This window comes from Aspergillus affinis (assembly GCF_023601865.1).
Source record: "Aspergillus affinis strain CMG 70 chromosome Unknown NODE_7_length_541545_cov_85_609384, whole genome shotgun sequence".
NCBI classification, from domain to species: domain Eukaryota; kingdom Fungi; phylum Ascomycota; class Eurotiomycetes; order Eurotiales; family Aspergillaceae; genus Aspergillus; species Aspergillus affinis.
This window is the reverse complement of record NW_026515788.1, coordinates 244,936-267,560: the sequence shown is the minus strand read 5'-3', so window position 1 is coordinate 267,560 and position 22,625 is coordinate 244,936. Positions and strand designations below refer to the sequence as shown.

General features: G+C 52.1%; 3 protein-coding genes across 3 annotated transcripts; 1 reads left to right on the top strand and 2 right to left on the bottom strand.

Annotated features, from left to right (window-relative positions):
* Positions 1-573: 573 nt before the first annotated feature.
* KD926_010363 (uncharacterized protein) lies at positions 574-4,191 on the top strand (the record flags this gene model as incomplete). The annotated part of the gene is made up of 1 exon (XM_053095843.1): positions 574-4,191. One exon carries the CDS (start codon positions 574-576, stop codon positions 4,189-4,191), a length of 3,618 nt encoding a protein of 1,205 aa, XP_052960021.1.
* Positions 4,192-4,791: 600 nt separating this feature from the next.
* On the bottom strand, positions 4,792-13,539 carry iml1 (GTPase-activating protein IML1; the record flags this gene model as incomplete). The annotated part of the gene is made up of 6 exons (XM_053095842.1): positions 4,792-5,928; positions 5,985-6,262; positions 6,339-6,988; positions 7,086-7,149; positions 7,196-7,337; positions 8,047-13,539. The coding sequence occupies 6 exons, from the start codon at positions 13,537-13,539 to the stop codon at positions 4,792-4,794; spliced, it is 7,764 nt and encodes a 2,587-aa protein (XP_052960020.1).
* A 3,058-nt stretch (positions 13,540-16,597) lies between these two features.
* KD926_010361 (putative C6 transcription factor) lies at positions 16,598-19,245 on the bottom strand (the record flags this gene model as incomplete). The annotated part of the gene is made up of 4 exons (XM_053095841.1): positions 16,598-17,687; positions 17,750-18,471; positions 18,671-18,782; positions 18,845-19,245. 4 exons carry the CDS (start codon positions 19,243-19,245, stop codon positions 16,598-16,600), a joined length of 2,325 nt encoding a protein of 774 aa, XP_052960019.1.
* Between the last annotated feature and the right edge of the window lie 3,380 nt (positions 19,246-22,625).

Genomic DNA, 22,625 nt, shown 5'->3' with positions numbered 1-22,625 from the left:
GAGTCATTTCTCCGCGTTCGAACCGGGAACCCTGGAGGACAAGAGGGACGCCTATTGGAAATCCTCGGCCAGGATGGTCTGCAAGATGAGGTGGTTTGTGTCACCGAAGCGTCCGGCTGCATGCGATGAGGCTGAGATCATGTGCCTCCCTCACCGCCCTTTTGCATTTCCGATCTTCCCTTCGTTTCTCTTCCCTTTTCCCTCGCCCTCGCCCTCTCCCCCTCGTTCTCTATCCACTCCCTGCTCTGATTGCTCCGGCTCGGGTGTTCAATTCACTGCTGCTCTGCTGCCTCACCCATCCGTTTTGGGTCCTAGCCCTGAATCCACGTTGATCGGTCCCACTCTGCTTGGGAAAGTACCCCTCAATTGTCTTCATCTACCGCCACCTCTACTGCACATTAATTCTTTCCCAAGTGGCTCTTCAATCCTCTGATCATGGTTGTTGCTCGGTAGGCTTGAAGAATGGGTAACTACAGTTCATTTTAATTTAACTGCTTTCTTTCTTTCTTTTCCACTGCTTTCCTTCGTTCCTTTTATTCTGCTTTTCGTACGTTATTTTTCGTTTCCGTCACCATGCTCGGACGGTTGTTAAGCAGCGCAGCGTCCACGTTGAATCCTGCGGCCTACTCCACCAAGAATGGCCACCAGCTTGAATCCGTCACGGAAGAGGAGCATACCTCTGGCCTCTTATTTCCCGATGCGAGCCTTCTCCGCCACTCGAACACCTATGCATACCCCCTCCACACCACCGTGAATTCTCCGAATGCCTCATCGGCCGGTGCCTACGATGACCGAGGGGTTGGGGTGGACTTGGACCCAATGAAGGATTTTCGTGTCATCATCGCCCAGAATGCCCTAGGAGATAAGGATGCTTGTGTTTTATTGGATACTCGCGCATCGGAGACAAACGCCCATGGTCTTGGGTTGGATCCTCCGCCATTGGACAGCTCTGGTGCAAGACATGCTCGGACGGTCTCGACTCTCTCCCGAGGGGCTCGACGAGGTTATCTGTCTCAGGCATCAGTGGTCGACCCGAGTCCCTTTTCACTCGCCGCGGAAACACGCCGTTCTCCTCCCCTCTCCTCCGGCGCTTTCATGCGCGCCCGTGGCCGCAGCTCGACTCTTGCACCTGCCGGCGGCTTTCATGATGCTGGTAGCTCACGCCACTCGACTGACTCTAACGACACAAGTCTCTTGAACTGCATATTTGGCAGCAGTGCTTTCAGCTATCGGGGTTCTTCGACGAAGATGCATATCATATCCGCCGATGAGGAACCTGGAAATGCCTCGACCACAAATCAAACAACCCGTAATCACATGTCTCGGGCACATACTACTGGAAGCCCAGAATTCGCAAGCCCCAATCACCTCAACGATACCAAGCCGCCATCCAAGGTGACGATCCTCTTAACGAGAATGTTTAGCGTCAACTTGCCGGAGACTGGTGATGCATCCCCCGACAAACCAGATATGCCGGCATCCTACTACCAAGAATCATTCGGTGAACCTGGATTTCCGTTTCCCGACATCACCAAGCGCAAGAAAATCAAGGAAAAGAAGACCCCGATGTATGCTGTGGCGATCACGATTCAGATTCCGCTTTTGGGTCGCAATACTGGCCGGCCCGTCTCCCGGTTTAGCACCCAGGGTGCAGACTCGCCCAAACCAGGAATGTCTTGTTCGCTGGATTCGGATTATCGTTGGCGCCCTGGCTTTCTAGATGATAGCCTATCAATGGCATCGCCACCGGCTAGCTTGGATGAGCGGATCGATCTGCTGGTGGATCAATGGGACGTCATCAATCGTGCCCTTTCGCATTTAGAGAGGCTTTCACGAAAGGAACTTCTTTTCCTCTTGAAAAAGGTGGACGCGTCCTCTGGTGCACATCCAAAGCCGGCGAAAGCCCCTAACATGCAACGCACGAATCAAACCATAATCCATTTGCCGGCAAACATATTGTCTGTGAATTCGAAACTGAAAGAGGAGGCAATTCGAAGCACCCGTCGTATCAGTACCGCGCTGCAAACTCCGCATGTCGTGACCGGACAGAGTCGGTGGGGTGTTTGGCGCGAGGAAGGTCGGTCGATTGTCCGCAGCCTCGGAGATAAAGAGCACAGCTTCTTCTTCTTGGTTCTCATTACGGCTTTTCTGGGGAACCACACCGAGTGGCTCAATGTTCTAGGTCCGGACTGGTATCGCCGTCGACACTTTCTTCAGCAGAAGGCCCAGCAACAGGAGGCGGATCCCATTCTCGCAAATCGTACTGTGATTATTTCACCAGATAAAATGACAGCTCGCCGTCTGATCTTCCTGCTAGCTGCATTCCTCCCACCCAAACAGCGTTTTGAGCCGCTCCCTTCCCCCCTTCGGCCTGGTACATCGGCTTCTACGCGCGCAATTTCACAAAGTCCCCCCAATGTACCTGTCCTCCGGCAGGAGTCCCTGCGAAGGGCCATCGAACGGCGGTCACGCGCACAACGTCTCACTCTCAATGATAGAGATCCACACCAACGATCCGTCAGTGTTTCGTCTACCGAGACTGCGCACCGCTCAGCGGATGAGACAGACACCGTGGGGCCGATGGATACGAGCTCACGCCGGAGAGGGTCCGATGCACGTTCCATCCGCACCATCGCCGTGCCCATGCATGCAAAGGATCCCCGGATCAACAAAAATACCGGGGTAGCCACGACGTCTACCGCCACTCCTAGCACGACTGTACCGGTGCCACACTTTGCCTCTCAGAGTCGCTCCGAACGGGAGGGTGCGGATCCCGCTGTGGCTGAAAGTAATGATAGTTTGGCGTCTGAGAACCTTCTCAAGAATTTGCGAAGAAGTGATAGCTCCGCGATTTGCACCAACAACAGTCTCCCATCTACTGGTGGCCGATGGGGCAACCTATTCTCTGGCCTGTGGACTCGCCAGGATTCAGAACCGGCTGCCTCGCAGGTCGAAGCTCGCCAACGCTCCGTCTCTGTCTATGCAGGTCCACCAAAACGAGGCCCTCCCACCCTTTCCCAAATGGTTCAAGAAGCATCGGTCACTATGCCGAAGGAACCTGTTCCGTGGACGTCTACTAGTGGCAACATTTCTATCCCTCACTCTTCAAGTTCCCAGCGTCTCGAAGAAGACACACCCGATCTTTCTTCGACGACTGATCAAACTAGAGAATCTTCCTTGAAGTTATCCGTGCGCGGGGATGATGGAGTTGTCGATGTGGACCTTCCGCTACCCGGATTCGTTTCCCTCTCTTCGTCCGGCGACTCCACCATCTCCTCTCCGAAGAAGACGCGTACTTCAGTGACCAGTGTTGATGCCTTAGCTTCCACGCACAGCAGCAGTTCTGGATTCCACGGTCCACTTAGAGACAATGAAGGACCAAGTGTGAATGTTGCTGGCTGGTTAAAGAGCTTTCACGAGGACTTCCTGCTTCAAGCTGTCCGTCCGTATGCCAACTTAGAGGCCGATATTAAGCGTGCCATGCAGGCGGAACCAACACCGAACCCGTCATTTGGCGATGTGGATGGATCGGAAAGATGGGTCGATGTTGCGACGACATTGGTTGCGGATGCCAGGACATTTACCGTGAAACGCCTGCGTTTGAGGCGCAAGGTTGTTGGCAACGCCTGGCAGACTCCGTCTTCACCGTCGGTGCTTTCTCATCCATCAACTCCGAGACACATCCCGGGAGGCTCTACGTCTGCTTCTCAATTTACGAACTTCTTCACACCCGGGACCGGTTCCAGCAGGACCTCTGTTCATTCCATCCTTGATGGGTACGATCCCAATGAAGTTGAGGAACGTTTCGTCGAGGAGCCCGTCATGGATCTGGATGGCACCTTAGTTGATGCATTGGAACGAGTCCTCGCCCAGAGTGGTCCCTCCTCGCTAGCACCCACGCGGGCTCCCTCGCCGTCTCGAGCTCGCAAGGGAGATGACAAATCCACCTCGGACGCCGTGAGCCGGGATGAAGTGCCTCCTCTCGAAGTTCCCCGTACAGAATGCCGCAAGTTGGTGCTGGGTGCCTTGGAAGAGGTTGTTCGCAGCGTAACTGCCGAGCACTGTCGAGAGGATGTCGACGGGGAACTTGGTTTGGCTGACCGAGAGCGCAAGCGATCTTTCGCTGGGCCGGACAACACACTGAGAGAGGGAGTGCGCAAATGGCTTCTTGATGTTGAAGAAGCATGGTAACTTCAGCATCGGTTTAGTCAGCTTTAAGGGAAAGGGGGTTGACTGCTGATTTTACGTTTCTTTCCCTTACCTTTGTCGATCTTCTTCTTTTCTCTTTCGCCCTATTCCATTTTTATTCTCTTTCATCTCTTTCTCTTCTCCCCGCCCCCCTCCCCGTTTATTTTTCTGTTTCTTGTCACATTTCCCATGACATGACCAAGTCTTGGCCACCTGGTGGTTGGATCTTTTCTTGACTTTTTACCTTTCTTGCTGAACATCATGATACCCATATGTTTTCTATTTTTGATTCATGCATGACTGACTCATGATATACGAGCATGAGTGATGATGCGAAGCGCCAGTCACGTCAGTCATCATAGCTGTGAATGCATACATTAATATTCGAATGTCAGATTTTAAAGATTGAAGGTTTTTTCTCTGTAGATCGTAAAATAAACTATACTTAACTCTAACCCGAGAATTACGGTACCTAAGAATGACACTCTGCCATAGATACTAACCGTGATCATTCATTGAACGTTTCCACTATATCGTTACTGACTCTGTTAAACTAAACTTTATAGATCTATAGGACGGGCAAATGGATGGACATAGGACAATCTACCGTCCCACCGAAGTGACCTTCACCCCGGCATCATCAGCAACCACGGCCCCATCCTTGACCCCGACCGTAACCACCTTCAACACCTTGCCCGTGTTGCTCGGATCCACCACATCCAGCTTGAACTCGTCCTGCAGCGATCCATTGACCAGCACCTCCAGCCCATCCAGCGCATCGCCCTGCGGCGCCTTCAACTTCGCGTTGATCGGGGTCACCGACCCGGGACGGATCAAGATGGGGAGGGTCTCGAAACCATGCGTCTCGGTGTACCAGCGACCAGACTCGTAGGACTTGCTGTGGTCGAACCAGGAGATCCAGCGGCCAGCGTCGTCCTCCGGGGTACGCGGCACGTAGAACGTAACGGAGCCGTTTTCCGAGAAGACGGGCGCCACGAGCAAGTTAGGACCGAACATGTACTGCGTGTCGAGCGGATAGGTGGTCAAGTCGTCCGGGAACTCGAGGAACATGGGTCGCATGAGGGGCACGCCCTCGTTGTGGCCGCGGAGGGCCTCGGCGAGGAGATACGGGGTGAGCTGGATCTTGCGGTTGACGCAGTCGCGCAGCACGGCGCTGCAGTCCTCGCCGTAGATCCAGGGGACACGGAAGGACGAGGACCCGTGGAGACGGGAGTGCGAGGACAGGAGGCCGAATTGGACCCAGCGCTTGTACAGCGCGGGCGGCGGGGTGCCTTCGAAGCCGCCGATGTCGGAGGCCCAGAAGATGTAGCCCGAGAGCATGAGGCTGAGGCCGCCGCGCAGGGACTCAGCCATGGCTTCGTAGGTGGACTCGCAGTCGCCGCCCCAGTGGACTGGGTAGATCTGGCCGCCGGGGGCGGTGCTGCGGGCGAAGAGCAGGCTCTGGGAGGCGCCGTAGCGGTCGATCATGGTGTCGTAGACGACCTTGTTGAAGAGCAGGGTGTAGTAGTTGTGCATGCGGACGGGGTCGGACCCGTCGTGGTACTGCACGTTGCGGTAGGGGATGCGCTCGGCGAAGTCGGTCTTGAAGCTGTCGACGCCCATGTCCATGAGGCGCTTCAGGTGCGAGGAGAACCAGGCGCAGGCGTCTGGGTTGGTGAAGTCGACGACGGCCATGCCGGCTTGCCAGTAGTCCCATTGCCAGACGGAGCCGTCAGTGCGCTGTGTGCGTGTGTTAGGATGTTTTGCGGTGATATGGAAGGGTAGAGGGGAATCACCTTAATGAAATAACCATTCTTCTTGCCCTCCGCGAAGAGCGGCGATGCTTGTCCGACGTAGGGGTTGATCCAGACACTGATGCGGAGATCCCGGTCTTTCAATCGTTTGAGGTAGCCCGGGGCATCGGGGAACATTTCGGAGTCGAATTCAAAGTCGCACCATTGGTAGGATTTCATCCAGAAGCAGTCAAAGTGGAAGACGCCCAGGGGGATGTCCCGGTCCCGGAACCCGTCCAGGAAGCCGGTGACGGTCTGCTCGTCGTAGTTGGTAGTGAAACCTGAAGATAAGAAAATACAAGGGTCAGCGTCGGGCTAGGTAGACAACGAGGGATCTCGGATGAAAAGGCCGCTCACTGGTAGTAAGCCACAGGTTATAACTCCACGACGGGACCAGGCTAGGACGACCCGTCAAGGCGGTATACCGGTTGAGAATCTCCTTGGGCGTGCTTCCGTACACGACAAAGTATTCAAGCTCCTCGCCAGCGATGGAGAGATTCACGCGTGTAGTCCGCTCGGACTGAATCTCCAAGCTGACCTTCCCGGGGTTGTTCACAAAGACACCGTATCCGTTCGAGCTGATGTAGAAGGGGATGTTCTTATATGCCAGCTCCGACGAGGTACCGCCGTCCTCGTTCCAGATGTCGACGGTCTGTCCATTCTTGACGAGGGGCCCGAATCGCTCTCCCAGTCCATAGACCCGCTCGCCGACACCCAGGTCCAGCGCCGCGAGCATGTATCCCTGACGCTCGAAGAAGATGCCATCGTCCCAGCGGGATTTCTCCGTCGTCTGGTCGCCGATGTATCCGATGGATCGCCACGAGTGACCGGTGAGCTTGCCCTTGGCGCCTGAGAATACGAAGTCTAGCTCGTTCGGCTCAGTCTTGATGTTCAAGTCTAGGGGGCCACTGCTGTATTGCAGCGTCTTGCTCTTTTCGTGGTGGATCTTGGTGTGACCGGAGGAAGAGGCCAATTTGTAGTGAGGGCCATTGTCCACTTCGCCCGCCCTATTGTGCAGAGAGAAAAACAAATGAGAAGATGAACGATAGGGAAACGGTAGAAACGCGGTCAACACCAAAAACGAAACAGATCAAAATCACATACCAATGGCAAAATTTCACCCCGATAACACCCTCCAATGGAGAAGTGACATGAGCTTGGATGGCCGCTAAAGAAGATAAAATCGCTGATCAGCCATTGAACCTCCCCCACACAACTCCACGATAACGGGACGGGCGGACCTGAGTTTAGCGTGTCTCCACGATGTCTCTGGAACTTATTCAAGAGGAGATCGACCGAGTCATTCTCAACGCTCAGTCTCTCGACATTGTTCATCCAGTCAATGCGAATGCCTTCCTGCACGCAAAGTCAGCCAATCTGGCCTGGAATTGCAACCAAGCCAGAAGAATGGGGAGAAGCTGGGATGAACTCACGCGAAGGCGCCACATTCCCTCGGTGAACTTCATGCTGGGCAATTGAGCAATCGGTCAATTGTGCTTGACAAAAGAAGAGAGAAAACAAAAAGAGGATGAATTGAAGACCCCCAAGCTCGGAGGAAATACCCCGCCGGAGGGCCATTTAAGTAGTCGGTATTCCCCAAAGCACCGGATAAACCAGGCGCGGAGCCGATTAATCTATTGTCGAGCCCATATCCGTAAAGGGCTAAGGTCCGAGGCCAGGACTGAGCGTGGTCGACTAGGGCCATTCTTTTCCCCTCAGTCGTCTAATAATGGCAGCTAACGCGGGGCAAGCGAGGGACGATTGGGAAGCTGAATCGAAGGAGGGAGTTGGATGGGCAGAGGAAGCCGGTGGAGATGCCAAGCAACCTTGGATTGTATTTGCCTTTTAGCCTGTATCCGGCTAATTTGGCCTTATTGCCTGGTTCCTCAGGCCATTAGGCCCAGTCGTGTTCCTTTCCTTTCATGGGAAAACCTTTCATGAGAGCCCAGTCTTCTTGTACAGAGATAGAGGTACCTTGGAGACATGAATTTGATCAACTAACTCATTACATAACGGACAGATAGTGTAGTACATCCTTGTCATAATACATAACCCGTCATCATACCAATCGAACCGGTCGCAGTCCGGTACTTCGCGGACTCCGATGCCCACTTGGGTCCTTTCGCGGACGCGCGATCGAATCCAAGGACGAAATCGTCGAGTGCTGTACTCCTCGAGAGAGTGCCGGCGGAGGGGAAATATGATGGCTGACAACGCTGGCCGGCAATTCAAGTGAAGGAATGGAAGAATCCATCAGAGGCGTCTGGGCCGGTTCGACCTTGGTGGATACCGGTCGGATCAGAGACTCGCCGTAGAATTGCTCCAGCTTGGCCGAGTCGCTGCAAAAGTCCACGAACCCGCTCAAAATGTGCTCAGGGGCGCGATAGAGGTTAGCCGAATCGATGCTGGCCGAACCCTGAGGGCTGATGGGACTGTTGGGGTCGTGGATCGGGCGGGTGATGGGAGATAGGCGAGGAGATACCCGATCGATAGGATCATACGTGCTTGCCCTCGCTCGGTATTGATCGGACCGGTCGTGTCGAGGCATGTCGCGGCTGGCGACGCTTCGTGTACTGACTAGCCGATTGGCAAGGAAGAGGAAATCTCCCTCGTCGGTAATCTGTGCTAGAACGCTGCCAGATCGGTGGATGTACTGCGGAAACCGGTAGTCAGGGATGCCCCAAGAATAAGACACCTCCACGTCGGCAGGGAAGGCGGACCGCGCTTCGAAGTCTAGGACGAATTCGAATTTGCGCAAGAGTGCTTTCTGGAAGTAATGGCGGTCGGGGGTACCCTGCTGCGAAAACGATCCTTGGTGGAACAGCGTAGGAGCGGGCGCCTTGGGAGGGGGGGTGGTGAGCCGGACAAGGTAGGGCTTTCGGAACGGTTGCGTCTCGTCAATGGCACAGGCCTCAGCGATCGGGACTTGCACAAGTTTGAGCCCGAACTTCTCCGCCGTAGCAGCCCATGACAGTACGGTATCCTCGATCAACTTCGCGGTCGTGTTCATCCAGCTGAGTTCTATGTGAAAACAGTTATCCGGGTTATGCAGCCGATCGTAATGGAGTTCGATGACCTCGGGTCGGTTGGATCGTTTGCGCGGGTCGACGTCATATTTCATAGACTTCGACAGCATGATCGTGGCTTTGTTCTTGGTTTTGGACGGAGTATTTGGCGTCTGCACTGCGGGCTCGTCGGTGCTTTCTGTTCTAGCATGAGCACTGGGAATGCTAGCGGGCGAGTCTCGGGGACGTTCGCCGGCCGGCGTAGAAGGAACCGACTTATCGGTTCGGATCTGAGGGAACCAGCTGCCGCGAGACTCAGGACGCGAGATCCGATGCTCGCTAGAAATCTGGTAGAAGTAATTACCGTCCCGGAAATTATGTCGTTTCTCGACGTGTTGGTACAAACCATGCTTCATCAGCTCGTTGCCGAATTCAACTGCTTCCTCGCGACTGTCAATATCGCGGAAATTTTGAAGTAGCCAGGTAGTGAGCTCGAAACCGATGAAACAATTGTAATGCAATCGCCAGTGCCATCTGCGGTCCATCATTCGGACACCTTTATCCCCCTGGATAATTTGTGCCAACGACGAAAGGCTGATACTCGAGCGCTCGAGTAACTCTGACTCGGGCAACAGTTGCGCAGGGGAATTATCCAGACCCGGGTCCGTAAGCAAGATTCGATCCAGCTCCGCCGCAACCACTTCAGGTGGGTTCCGGGTTTGATACATGATGTTCAGGGGATTCTGATCTCTCTTTTTGTTGGAGCTCTCGAACCTCTTCTCCTCCGGGGGGACGTATTTGTGTCGTTGCCATATATGAGTGAGTTGGTTGATTCCGAGTAGATGAATTTCTTCTTCGTTATCCTCGTTGAAAGACTGGATATGCCGACGGGATCCAACATGCAGTTGCATCGGTATGAGCACGTAACGTACACGCCAGAATTGTAGTTGCTGGGCTGGATTAAACAAATAATCTCTATGCCCGGCAACATAGTTATCGGCATAGTTCCAGTTATACTCCTCGGTAGTTGAGTCGAGTCTTATGTCCTTGATCCTATATTCGGGACTCAATATTGTGCGCATGGCCGGAGAATAGATGCTGAAATTAGGCCGCTTTTCAGACGAGAGAGAAGAAGAAACCCGATGAGTAAACCGTGTGACTTCAATCTCTGCACTATCAATACAGATCAACCGGTGGATAGTGTTCCCTTTCGACAAGAAAACATAGGCCCCGTCCTTTTCTAATCCTTGGGTGTCAAAGACGTTGGGAGATTGCAGCGCATACTGCCCCGAGACTTCAGCCACATTTTTTCCGACGACGATCTGGAATCCGTGAGAGAGACGAAGAGAGATCATCTCTCGCAGGAGCAGGCCGCGAGTTTTGGGAGCTTCAGTGCCCTCAGGATCATCGTTCGGGAAGACACGATATGGTGTTTGCAAGTAGTCCGACGCAAGTTCACTTGCATTTGGGAATTCTTCCGTCGTGAGTGGTAGAATGGCAGGTGACTTTAAGCTCTTCCATTTGACAACAGCGACGTGGGGCGGTCTTGGATAGGCATGTTGCCAGCGTCCAAACCAACTAGTATCCCGCAAGACATCTCGAGGGGTGTTGCATGGATTGACCGAGCGAACCCAGGGAGCCAGCGCTTTGCTCTGCGGAGATTTGGGTGCTCCACCGCGCGAACCGCCGCTCACCGTTAATTCAAACCTAGGACCACGCTTTCTCGACTGAGCCTCGTGACGGGCATCTTCATTGAGGGGGATCTCGGTGCCGGTTGTTGAGTAGGACTCTGGAATCTCGGTACGTTCTGGTTGCTCCGAGTTCTCGTCGGGTTGTTTGGGAGGCACTTTGATAGAAATTGGTCGCGTGGGTGTCATAGAGGAACTCTCGATGGACTTTTGGGGTGTGGGGCTTGGGGCAGAAGTATCAATCACGGTGGACGTCGATGCACTATCAGATATGCTCGCAGAATCTGCACTTTTGTTGTCTGCAAGTACGCCCGTGATCTTCTTCTGGTTTGACGTTGGCATGCCCCTCGCATGCTCTACATTGACCTCGGTGCTCGCCTGAGCTCGAGGTGGAGCGGCAGTCAGACCGCGCAGAGCAAAGCTAATCGTTCGCGATATGCGCGGCAATTTTAATGAAGAAGTTGACTTTAAGGCAGGCTTTTTGGGGGATGCGCTTTTTGTAGAAACTGGACTCTTTGGAACTGCGAATGGCCCGTCAATGTTCCGAGGCTCGGATATGACGGTATTTTCGCGCTCTTTGGTATCGGTTTCATTTTTCCGAAGATGTGAGATTGATCGAGCTGAAATACGGTCATGTGCACTGGAGATCTGCACATCGGGTTCACTTGGACGCTTCTGTTTTACAGGCTTCCGGCGTTGGCGCCGTTTGGGAAAGGGATGGAACACGGTATCGTCGTAGCTGTCCATCCACGCGAGCGTCGAACTCGGTGCGAATTTCTTGGACTTCGCCATCATCACGTCCTTGGGATTCGGCATGTTTTGAAGAAATGGTTCGGGCCGTAGGCTATCACCTAGTTGATGCCTGAAGGAGGAATTGCGAGTAAGAGAAGCTTTAGTAGGAGCCAGAGTGCCGGAGCTCATACTGAGACCAGCACTGGGTCCCCGGGCGGTACCTTGTCCCTCCAGGAGATAAGGGATGGAAATATTAGATTGTTCACTCTCCATGATACCATTCATTTGAATTTCGTACATTCGAACCCTGGGTACAAACAATTTGGATTTCCTGGTGACCGTGAATGGTATCGGTGCATTGGGGTCTTTCTTCAAAATCCGTCGAGCTTCCCTGTACGTTACAGGATTCCAGTACGATATGTCCAACCAGTGAGGGATCCCGTAGTTCCAATCTCGAGACCCTGAGGACCACGGCTTCTTGAAACCCATTCCCGGAAGGGAGTCATGCAAGACCGATTTAGGAGAAAGATGCGTTGTGCGATTCACCAAGCTAGCGAATGAGTGCATCTCGGGAGAATAGCCACCATTCTGGATCTCAGTAAACGAGGAGCCCGACGGTCTTCGAACAGGCTCTCGGTATTTGAATAGCGGCACGGAGTGAAGGGGCATAGGACTGAGGCAGACCAGATCGATGGCGATCCCGCGATTGGTGAGAGCCTCTGTAGTAGATGCCAAAGACTCATATGACACCTCAAAAACACCACTTCCGGGAGTAATGACTATAATAGACGTGCCTGTATGCACCATGTCCCGATCTATGTGATCGTACGCCAGATGTGACGACGCCAAGTGAATTGCCTCGAGAATATTGCCACGAAGAGCGGTACTCGGTCGTCCTGCGATGATTGGCGGCTGGTCCTGCGAGGTTTGTTTGGCGCCGCTGGCGGTGGGAGTATCGGCATCATGATTATGGTGAAGGATTGAAACATCCCGCAAGAATGACCGGAAGTCTTTTTTCAGCTCATCCAAGATCGTGGTCCAATGGCCACTTGCCATATCGTTTACCACTACTCGATAGAAGTCTCGCGTAGGCACGTGGTTCGGGTTAAACATGCTCTTCAGATTCTCCGAGCTGAGAGTGGTCGAAGTTCCCATGGCCGACGCATCGTATTCAACCCGTGTAAACAGCACGATGGTGACTAGATGTCTAGCATCGGTATTGGCCCACCGCTTGAAAAGTTCCGGTAAGAACCCGTTGATGACCCGGCTGAAGAGGATGTCGCCCGTGCCTTCGGAATCAAAATCCCACATTTCTCTTGACATCTGGATGAACAGCACATACTTCGCCGATTCGCTGCGAAACACCGGGATGGTCTGCGGGGAGAAAAAGCCCGAGAGCGCCTTCTTCTCGCGAATGAAGATATTCTTTACGGTTGCCTTGATACTACCCATGAACACGATCTTTTGGCCCTTGTAGACAATCTTCTCAGCCAGTTCCGACATGACCAGTCTCCACATGTCCGAGCGAACCATGTACTGATCGCGAAATGAAATGTCCACATGGGACGCGGCGCACTGCGCACGATCCACGATCGAGATGTGCACGGTCGAGCGATTCTTAAACCCGAAGATGTTAGCTATACTAGTGGTCACCGAGATCTCCAGCTTCGGATGCCGGGTCTTGATATCGTGCGGCAGCAGCTTGACCACAAAGAGACACCGGTTCTGCAGCGGAGTTTTGAACTTCGACAAGGGGTCCGAATGAAGGGTCGAGCTGGATTCCACATGGCTATCGCGCAACGACCTCGAACCGGCATCCGTCTTCGCTGGATGCGCACCATCCCCAGGATACCGGGCAGGGAGGATCTCGACGACATCGCCCACATTCACCTCGGTGTCACCGAAGGCGGCGGGATTGAACAGGATCTCCTCTCTCGAGAAGGTTTCATCATGAACCCAGAGCGAGCATTGTCGTCGATCCAGACCGATCGAGGGCAACCGGACAGTCCTCTCCTCCGGCGTGGACGGACGATCACCGAGAACGTCATTGTGAGACTGTGAGCCCAAGGAGCGCGAGGTGGAAAGCGTGTCCAAACTAGCAGCGCTCACCTGTCTAAGGTGAGAACGCTTCATGGGACCGCGCAACGACATCCTCTCTACCGGTGCAATTGCATTTTAGAACTAGATGTGTATCATAACTATCAGATCATTAATAATAATGCATCTGACAGACAGCCAATAATCGCTCGGCGCGAAGGAGGGGGGGGGAGAGAAGGTAGAGAGGGGGGAACGAGTCGATCGGAGGTTATCCATGAAATCCGAATCCAACCTCCCGTTGGACTCGCTTTTCCCCACACGGGGGAGAGTCTGGAAAGAGCAGGCGGTGTGGCGGCGACCGTCATCCGCTCGTAGTTCATGCCTGAGGCATAACTCATCCGTCGATCGCCGAGGCGCCATTACGACGTGCTTTCATTGCGAGTCATGAGCGTCTTACACCGATGCATAATTGCGTCCGGTGGACATCATATTGCATTCACCACGTCGATCATCATGTATATTTACCTAACCGAAACAACAGCAGGGGTCCTTCCACGTCAGATGAACCGCCTGTGGTGCCATTTAATCTGGGCTGTTATTGCCACGGGTCCTGGGCGTCCAGGGATCAAGTGAACAATATATATTATTGTTACGCACATACGACCTATCAAGAACGCAAGTGCAAAAGTACCTGCTGAAAGCTGATCAAGAAGACGTCAAGCGAGAATGGAAGGTCGGGGGAGAAGATGGCGTCGCAGCGTTGGCCAACACCATCAACGACATGCAGTACATTATTATTGATGGAACACCTCGATGGCAGCGGATGAGAGTGACCTGATAAATGATGCCTACGGTGTACGAAGTACTAAGATAACATGAAACAACCATCCCAGACACCTCCCTTCGCTAGAGTGCAGTACATGCGACACTGCTGAGCGACAACACACCAGTGAATGCCCCTTCATCTCAGCAACTGCAGCTATAATGGCCGGGATTTGGAATTCGTCTGCTCATGTGGATAAGCCTGGTATAGTTATGGAAATGCGGATCCGCCGCCTGTTAATCTTGTACTGCACTCCGCAGTCGACAAACGCAAGGCGCCGTTCGTGAGGTTGGATCTCTGAAGTGCCCTGGACTGCTCCACGGAGTACTCCGTATGGCGCCAATACTCGGTGTACTCCGTATTCGAAGAGAAGCTGGGAGCTGAGGACGAGATTTGATTTGAGTAGCAGAAATTGTCCGTGCTTGAGATCGCAGTCTATCTTCCAGAATTTCAAATCTTTGGTAACTTTATCGGGACTCGGCGGAGTGAGGCGCTCGGCAATGGTTCGAGGGACCAGGCTTGGAAATGTGAACCATGGGTCGTGAAATGAGGTGGTCCGGAGTCCGGAGTAAGATGTAGATAGAGATTGATTCTCAACTCCGGCCTTAATTTTGCGAATGAAACTCACATTCTGGACGAGTCTGAAAAATGAAAAGATAGTATTGATACTAGTCATGGATAAGAAAGTACTATGTAAACTCATATGATGTTGGTTTATTACTTGCTCGGTTAGCGTAATTATGGGCGTTCTCCGTACTCCGTACGTGCATATCATTTCCCCTTTTCCGACTGGTCGAAAATTGATCATTATGGATTTCAATCCCTCTTTCATTCGACTTGGGATGCTCAGAAGATGCTGCCGAAACAAAGAAATGTAAAGGAGCTCTATGGTCCGAGTGATCCTGTCATCTACAGCCTGTCAATTAATTTCATAGCATGCCTTGTATGCAGGGGCAATGGTGTCGTTCTTTCCCAATCCCTTTCTTCCCAGTACGTCAGTTAGGGTAGCGTAACGGGGAATGCACAGTGTGGATACTTCCTCGGTATTCATCTGGTTTAAATTTCAAATTTCGAAGCATTGCCGAACGCCAACCGATGATATTCCGACATTCTCCAGAATGACGAAGTGATCCACATTCTGTGCTGGGGAAGCGGCCGCGGTGACAAGTTGTTTGCAGGTGCCAAATTTTTTTTTTTTCAGGCGTGCTGGTGCACAATACGGAGTTGAAACGATTTTTTATAGGATCGTATCAGTAAAATACGATGTTTCTAACGTCTTGGTCGTCAACGCGAAGCCTAAGACGCAAGGGGATGAGTGCCCAAGCAAAGATGCAGCAAGGGATAGCAAGCAGGCCCAGGAATCAGTAGTCTGGTCAATAACTAGACTACGACTGCGTATGTAAGAATGCCTCATAGAACGCCACGGATCGGACTGCCAGCGAATGGCGAGAGTTGTGGTGGTGGGGATAGACCCACTGATAGATTGGACTTACGGAGTACCCACGATGTCCACGGCGTCCATTATTTGCAGTTGCCAGTGAAGGTGTCTTGAGAGATGCAATTACTTGGTTCCTCGTGGGGAATGTTATACCTCTCTGATTAAGAGAAAGATAAAGAAGAAGATAGAGAAAAGAGTGAGAAAGTAAAAAAGTAAAAAGTAAAATTCAGAACAAAGAAGAGCAGGGAGATTCGGGATGCTGGCGAATATTCAATCAAGAATGGTAACGGCTCTGATTTCTCGACATATCAAGGGAGACCTGGAATATACTCCGTTAGTTATGTAGAATTCGTGTCTCAGCCAGCCTTTACTGTGCAAGGGGAGCAACGAGTCTTAGTTATACATCGTGGGCTGGCTAGGCACTGATGCCATTTCGTTTTTTGGTTTTTTCCCTCGAGAACAAGTTACGTTCGTGTGGAGACCACATGTTATGTGAGACAAAATATCAGTCTTGTACTAGTAGAAGCATAACTGGCAGCTCTTGAGACATGGCACGATCTAAAAAGGGCTAAAGAAAACCCGTTCGGGTGTGTCGAGATGGACGGATGAATGATGGGCTAAAAACATGAAACCCCATACGGTTATACTCACCGGATGTCAAGCATTCTATAAACGGCGACGGGATCGAATATGACGACGGGTGTTGTCACACGCTACCGAGGAGGCAGGTACCGGGTAGATGTAAGGCGATATTCTCATAGACTCCGCGTCGGCGCGCCTTAGTTCTTTAGCAATGATGGGCCCGTCGCTGATACTGATTGAAAACGATCACACGACACGAATGGTCGACCGAGTTATATGAGCACGAGAAGGATAGAAAGCTTAGCGCGAAATCAGCGTCCCTCACGGTCCCCATATATTTCCATTGCAAGTTGCGGGTCGTGTTGGGTAACCAGTTCTCTGCATACTTTCTCGCCCCGCTCAAACTCAGGATCCTTAGTCGAAAGCTCGGCTAGCCAGCGGGTCGTTTTGGAAACAACTCTTAACAGTTTCCTGCGCTTGGTTGTGTCCGGCTTTGCAAGTAGTAGCTCAGTCAAAATGATGGTAATCGGTTGCATAAGCATGTGCAGCATGCACCACCAAGGAGAGATGCGATAGATCCAGGAAAAATTCGGGTGCTCGGGCACAAGTTCGAGCATCTGAACCGCCAGGTCAATGCATGCGATGGCCGTTGATTCACAAAATTTGCCCGCTATGTCGGTTCCCGAACCCTGTCGAGTCACACGGCTGAAACACGGTTGCGTGACAAGGATTTTGGCGCTGTGGAAATAAAATGCCATATTTGTTCGCTCTCGCTCAAACTCCCGAGTACCCCGAGTGAACTGAAATGCGACCGGAAGCCTTGTGAGCCAAGCGTCTAGCTTTCCGTTTAGGGTAGAAATTGCCATCTCTATTTCCCCCCACAACATCCGAGAAGCTCCTGGAGCATAGAGCGTGTCAATCGTTTCCCTCACAATGAAAGCCAGGTCGATCACGTGGAGAAAGTAGAGCGAAGAATTGGGTTCGAGAGCCTCGACAGCACTGGAGGCAATCTGCTCGCACTGTTTACTGAGGCTAGGGAGCAAGGGGTCGGAAGTGTCTGGCGACGCGGTGTCGGAGGCTAAGTATCCCGAGCGACCCAGACCGAGGGTTTCCATGAAGATGCCCCGTGCCTCGTTGTCCTTCATGAGCTGCTGGGCGTATACTGCTTCCTTGAAAGTCTCCTCCTCGAATGGGGCCGGAAGTGGTGTAGTGAAAAATTCGTCGCTACAACTCGGAGGGCGGCCGGTCATCACGCAAAGAGTGAGGTCCAGTGTGTACAGAGACCACCATACCCTATAACGTGCTTCTTTCGACGGAGGGTTCAGCGATTTGCTCTCGTTCCGAAGGTTCAGCCCCATTGTGCCAGCGGATCGTAAAGCTACGCCACAGATGCGCCACGACCTGGAAAGTGAAAGAAAAGCGAAAGGAACATCAGCCAGGAGTTCTCTAGATTGAAAGGGGACAGAAGAAACAGGGCGCACCGGTTGACCTGGCCTATAGATAAGAGATAAAATGATATAAGACCTTCCACCTGTACCTGCTGTAGATTGGGATGCTCTAGTAGTGCAGCACCACTCATGCTGAGCTTCCACGCCCTAGAAAAGTATGTGCGGTCGTCATCGACGGCCTCCCCCAGACCTGCTCGGGTTTGACGAGTATACCTCACCGCAATAGCAAACACTAGATTTAGAATGGCCAGCCATCTATCTCCCGGTCGTACCGAACGGGCATAAAAGAGCTTGTATTGATCGAAAAACAGCGACCTGGCGATGATAGGGAACGAGTGATTCACGACATTGAAATAGATGTCCACTAGCTGGTCAGCTACTGCCTGTGGAGGTCGCCGCCCAGGATCCGCATCCTGATTAATCGGGACTTCGGAGTCATCTAGAAAGAAGTTTGAAGACGCAATGGATGGCTGACCCGACTGCTCTTGTGGAGATGCTGGATGAGAGGAATCGAGTAGTTTTTGCAGCCGATGTAGCCAGGCAATTTCCGAGTGTTCCCCTACGAACCCTATCGCTTGGACCTTCTCATCACGGTTGAAATCTTCGTTGGTGTAGTCTAAGCCCCCGAGTAGGGTATTCGGATTAGGGGTTTGAAGGAGAGAAGCATCTGTTCTGGAAGTTGAGGATATCGTTGAGCCTCTGCGATCAGGTGCTGAAGTGTTATTATTGAGATTTTGCTATAGGTTTCGAATTAGACCGAGCCAAGATGGGGAGGGGGGAAGAAATACAAAGGGGCGGCCCGCGGTGCCACGACAGGGCAGGCCAGGGCAGGCCAGGGAAGGGAAGGGAAGGGAAGGGAAGGGCAGGGGGCGCGCACGCGGGGGAAACAAAGGAGGACGGGAGAAAACAGGACAGGATAACAAAGGATCTTCTTACTTTCCCGATCACCTGTTCGACATACTCGACAGTCTGCGAGTCCAATTTAGAACAGACTTCTCTCAGTAAAGCCTCATACACCTCGACTTGGGTTGTCAGATCATTGAGTTGCCTGATACCCACCGTCAGAATTCCCGATAGCAAACCACGAAAAAAAATCATCACAAAACGCACTTGGCCATCTTCTCCCGCTTCCGATCACCGTATGAACACTGAAGCCCGGATTCCTGGCATCGCTGACAAGTTGGGCGATGTCCACTACATTTTGCCTTTTGCTCGCGGCAGTTCTCACACGCCCGACTAACTCGTCCGCTGGTGGTCCATGTGCTGGAGTTTGCCGACCTGGGAATTTGCACCTTTTTGTTAAGAGATCCGTCTTCGAATACGACCCGAGAAGCATTTGGGCTGGGTTCCGAAGGCCCAGATATCACGTCGTAGTTGCTCGGAGGACCAAGAGGGGTCTGAATGTAGCCGGGGGGGGCCCCGCCAAAGAAAGGCTTTGGTTCATTCTCATGATACTCTGCAGAAGACTGGTAGGGATGATAGTGAAAGGGCGGTTGATTCGGGTCACTCATGGTCACAGAAGATGCAATTTGGGTTGCCACACCTCTTTCGTCCTTAGGTACCCTGGACAGTGCGCACAACTCAAAGAAGGACACACTAAACAACTAGTCCGACTCGAAGCAAACACTGGGTGACCGTAAGCACGGGAAATCGGTAGCCTCGATTTTTTTTTTTTTTTGCCGTCGCAGTACCAACATAGAACAGACATATAAAACGGGGCGTGTTAGCTGGGAGACCCAGATCCGTAAGAGAGCGAGCCGTGGTAGGCTGGAAGTCGCAGCCGTGTGCCCTTTTGGCATTAGGCGGGCGGGAATCGGATCGCTTCCGACTTTCTGTTACCATCGATAGTACAGCCAAATCGGTTTTTTATCAGTCCCCCCCTTGGAGGGGATTTCGTGATGTGGCACACCAAATTCAGTCGGTCGAAGGAGTGGAACGAAGTAAAAGAGAAGATGGATGAAACGGCGCGAAATAAGAAAAATAAAATCAAATGAGGGGGAATTGTATGGTGAAAAAGCGTGGTGTGAGGTAAAAAAAGGAAGAAAATAATGAATAATAATAAAAATAATACCAAGGCTGCCGGGGGATTCCTGAGACAGCCTCACGTACCAGCGATCATCCGACCGTTACCTACTGGCACCTTTTCGTTTTCTTTTTCTTTCGTCATTTGCCATCCCCACGGCTCGAAAGCACGAAGCATTCACAGATTGACGCATCCGTTCCTTGCCCCCTGATAAGCGCAAAGACGACAACGAACCTTCACGAATCTTGCCGCAATTTCCAGACAGCATTGTGCCTCGAACAGCGCTCGGATCATGACTGCCTCTGTTCATCACTGATTGTCAAAGACAATGATCAGCTTGTCAAATTTCGCAATCTCCGCTTGTGCGTGGCCCTAGGATAGCGAATCCCCAAATTTTGCCATGATGTGAAGTGTCATGATCAGCCTTGAATCGTTCGGTGACGCTTGTTCCGCTTCTTCCGCTCGCACCTAAACTGCCTTGGACAACGATGTTCTCCGCTGGGTGAAAAGAAAGTCTCTGCGGCACCGAGTACTGGAGCAAGGAGAGAAGGGATGAGCTTCTGGAGCCTATTTAGCTGAGAGAGATCACGAAGACATGGTTGTCCTGAGTCCGATCCTGTAGGTGTTCAGGGGGGAGTTCGACAATCACACTCACGCATGTGCTGACTTGCAGTGTATATAGGAAGCGGTGCAACCCCATTTTAGCTCATCCTGTCCTCTATTCGCCTATACCTCCGATGGTGTTGTGACTCAGTCTTCAAACTCGATTCCACATTTGGGTTAACGCTGTTGGCGACCCTAGCCTTTGACGTCCACCGAAACCTTTTTTTTTTTTTTTTAAAAAAAAAAAGGGACATCCCGGCGTTTTTTCGACCACCGAATATGATACTATGCTAGAGGGTTCCATTGAGAGGGGGTCGTCAGAGGACAGAAAACACATGAAGAGAGGGCATAAGCATTGCACTCTGTTCAACACATCTCTGCTCTGACAGGTAAGGGTTCGCTAGCCTGGGAGGATCATGATGTCTATTGTTGAGCGAGACGGTGATCTAATACTCGTCAGCCGTGAAGCGAACATCATGCACCCAGAACCATGGCAAAAGAAGTCGACGGCAAAGAAACGAAGACCATAGATACCCGCGGAGCATACCCACAGAAAACTTATTGCATTTTATGCTGCCATGACATGAAAGGAGGCAGGTCAAGTTAGGTGCATGTGGACTGACGCTTAGACGATTGACGAGCATTTTTTCTTCACTGAATCATTTCGTGGCGCTACGTACATCTCCCAAACATCAAGACAGGAGAGACGAAGAGAAAGAAATGGAAAATGGTATATGAAAACTTATATTGCTGCACTTGTCCGCCTGAAATGCAATTTTGCCGCCATGAGAAACTGGGCATCGGACTGAGACAGTCCATAATCATGCACAAGACATGGCGACACCTTTGATGATGATTAGTGATTGTGGCTTCAGCAGATAGATTGAATCAACCGCAAATGCTGATTCAGTAGCCTGGGCTCATCCGTGTCTTTGCCACCCGGATTTGATGCCGAAATTGGGGTTTTTATCCAGCGGACCTCGTCCGAGCTGAATGGTTAGTACTGACGAGTTGGCTATCGAGATATGCATTCCCTATTCGGATTCAGACAGCTTGAACCATCGTAGAAAGCTAGACACAGGGTTTGAAGATACAGCGTGAGAATGACTTGCATTCCCTCACGATACTTTGTGATGCCCACCTACAGTCGCCGCGAGGAAGCCCCAAGAGGAGAGGGTGTCAAGGAGCTGTCAACAAACAGACCGACAGACAAGACCAAACAATCGATACAGTGGTGAATGCACGGGTGATATAATTGCCACAGTCAGGGGCGATGGCGAGAATCGCGAAAGAGTCGCGGGAGACTACCGACGAGGAAATGTTGTGGAGAGCAAATGGCCTGGCAAGGGTGGTCAAGTCAATGTTAAGGTGCCCCGTGCCGAAGGCCCGTCGGGTGTTTCCCGTTATTGGCAAGGAAAAAGGTTCCGCAGGGGAGACAAGTGGGTTAAGTAAGGCAGTCGCTCGCCACCAAACTTCCATTTCTCAATTTGCCCCGGAGCAACTATTTTTCCTCATCAACGTCCAGACTTGCCCTGCCACCGTCGGCCGATGAGGCTTCGTTCTTCCATTGCCGATCAAGTGAGAATATTCCCCGATGATAGGTGAGAATTTCACGGTCAAATTAACTGGCCAATCGGTGTCACTTGCCTTGAGGGTGTTGGATCCCCCCGAATTGGATCTAGCCACGTCCAGAATACCGGTTGGGATTTCTGAGCTGAGCTGGCTCTGCAACAATTCCTTCCCATCTATCGCATGACACTCCTCTCCGTTCTCCGGATTGTGGCCGAGTCATGTCGTTTCTGTTGTCCGCCTGGATTTCTCCTGACATTACTCACTACGCCTAGACCGATCCTCCTACCGGCTAGGATCAGTTGGTGCATGTTTGACCCATAAGAGACAGGCTCCTTTTACAAGCCATAAACAGTCGTCGATCGACAACATACGAGCTCACACACGTGCACCCAAGACCCCAACTGCGCCGGTTTTGGATATGCCAACAATACGGAGGCTTCCCCGCCGTACAGGGACCGGTCGCATACAACCAGAAAAGACTCAAAATGCTCGTCTCTACTTGAAATGCGGTCTCTCGGACCGGAATATGGATGTGATATATAGCCTGGGTTACGAGCGAGAGACCGGGGTCGAACAGCTGAAGCCATCTAGAACTAGGTAGGAATGTGGCGGTTCCTTGATTTTGTGCGCTTGACCCCTGTTCACGTTTCAGAGAAACCAGCAAACTGGCCACGGTTCGGTCCATTCCTGAAT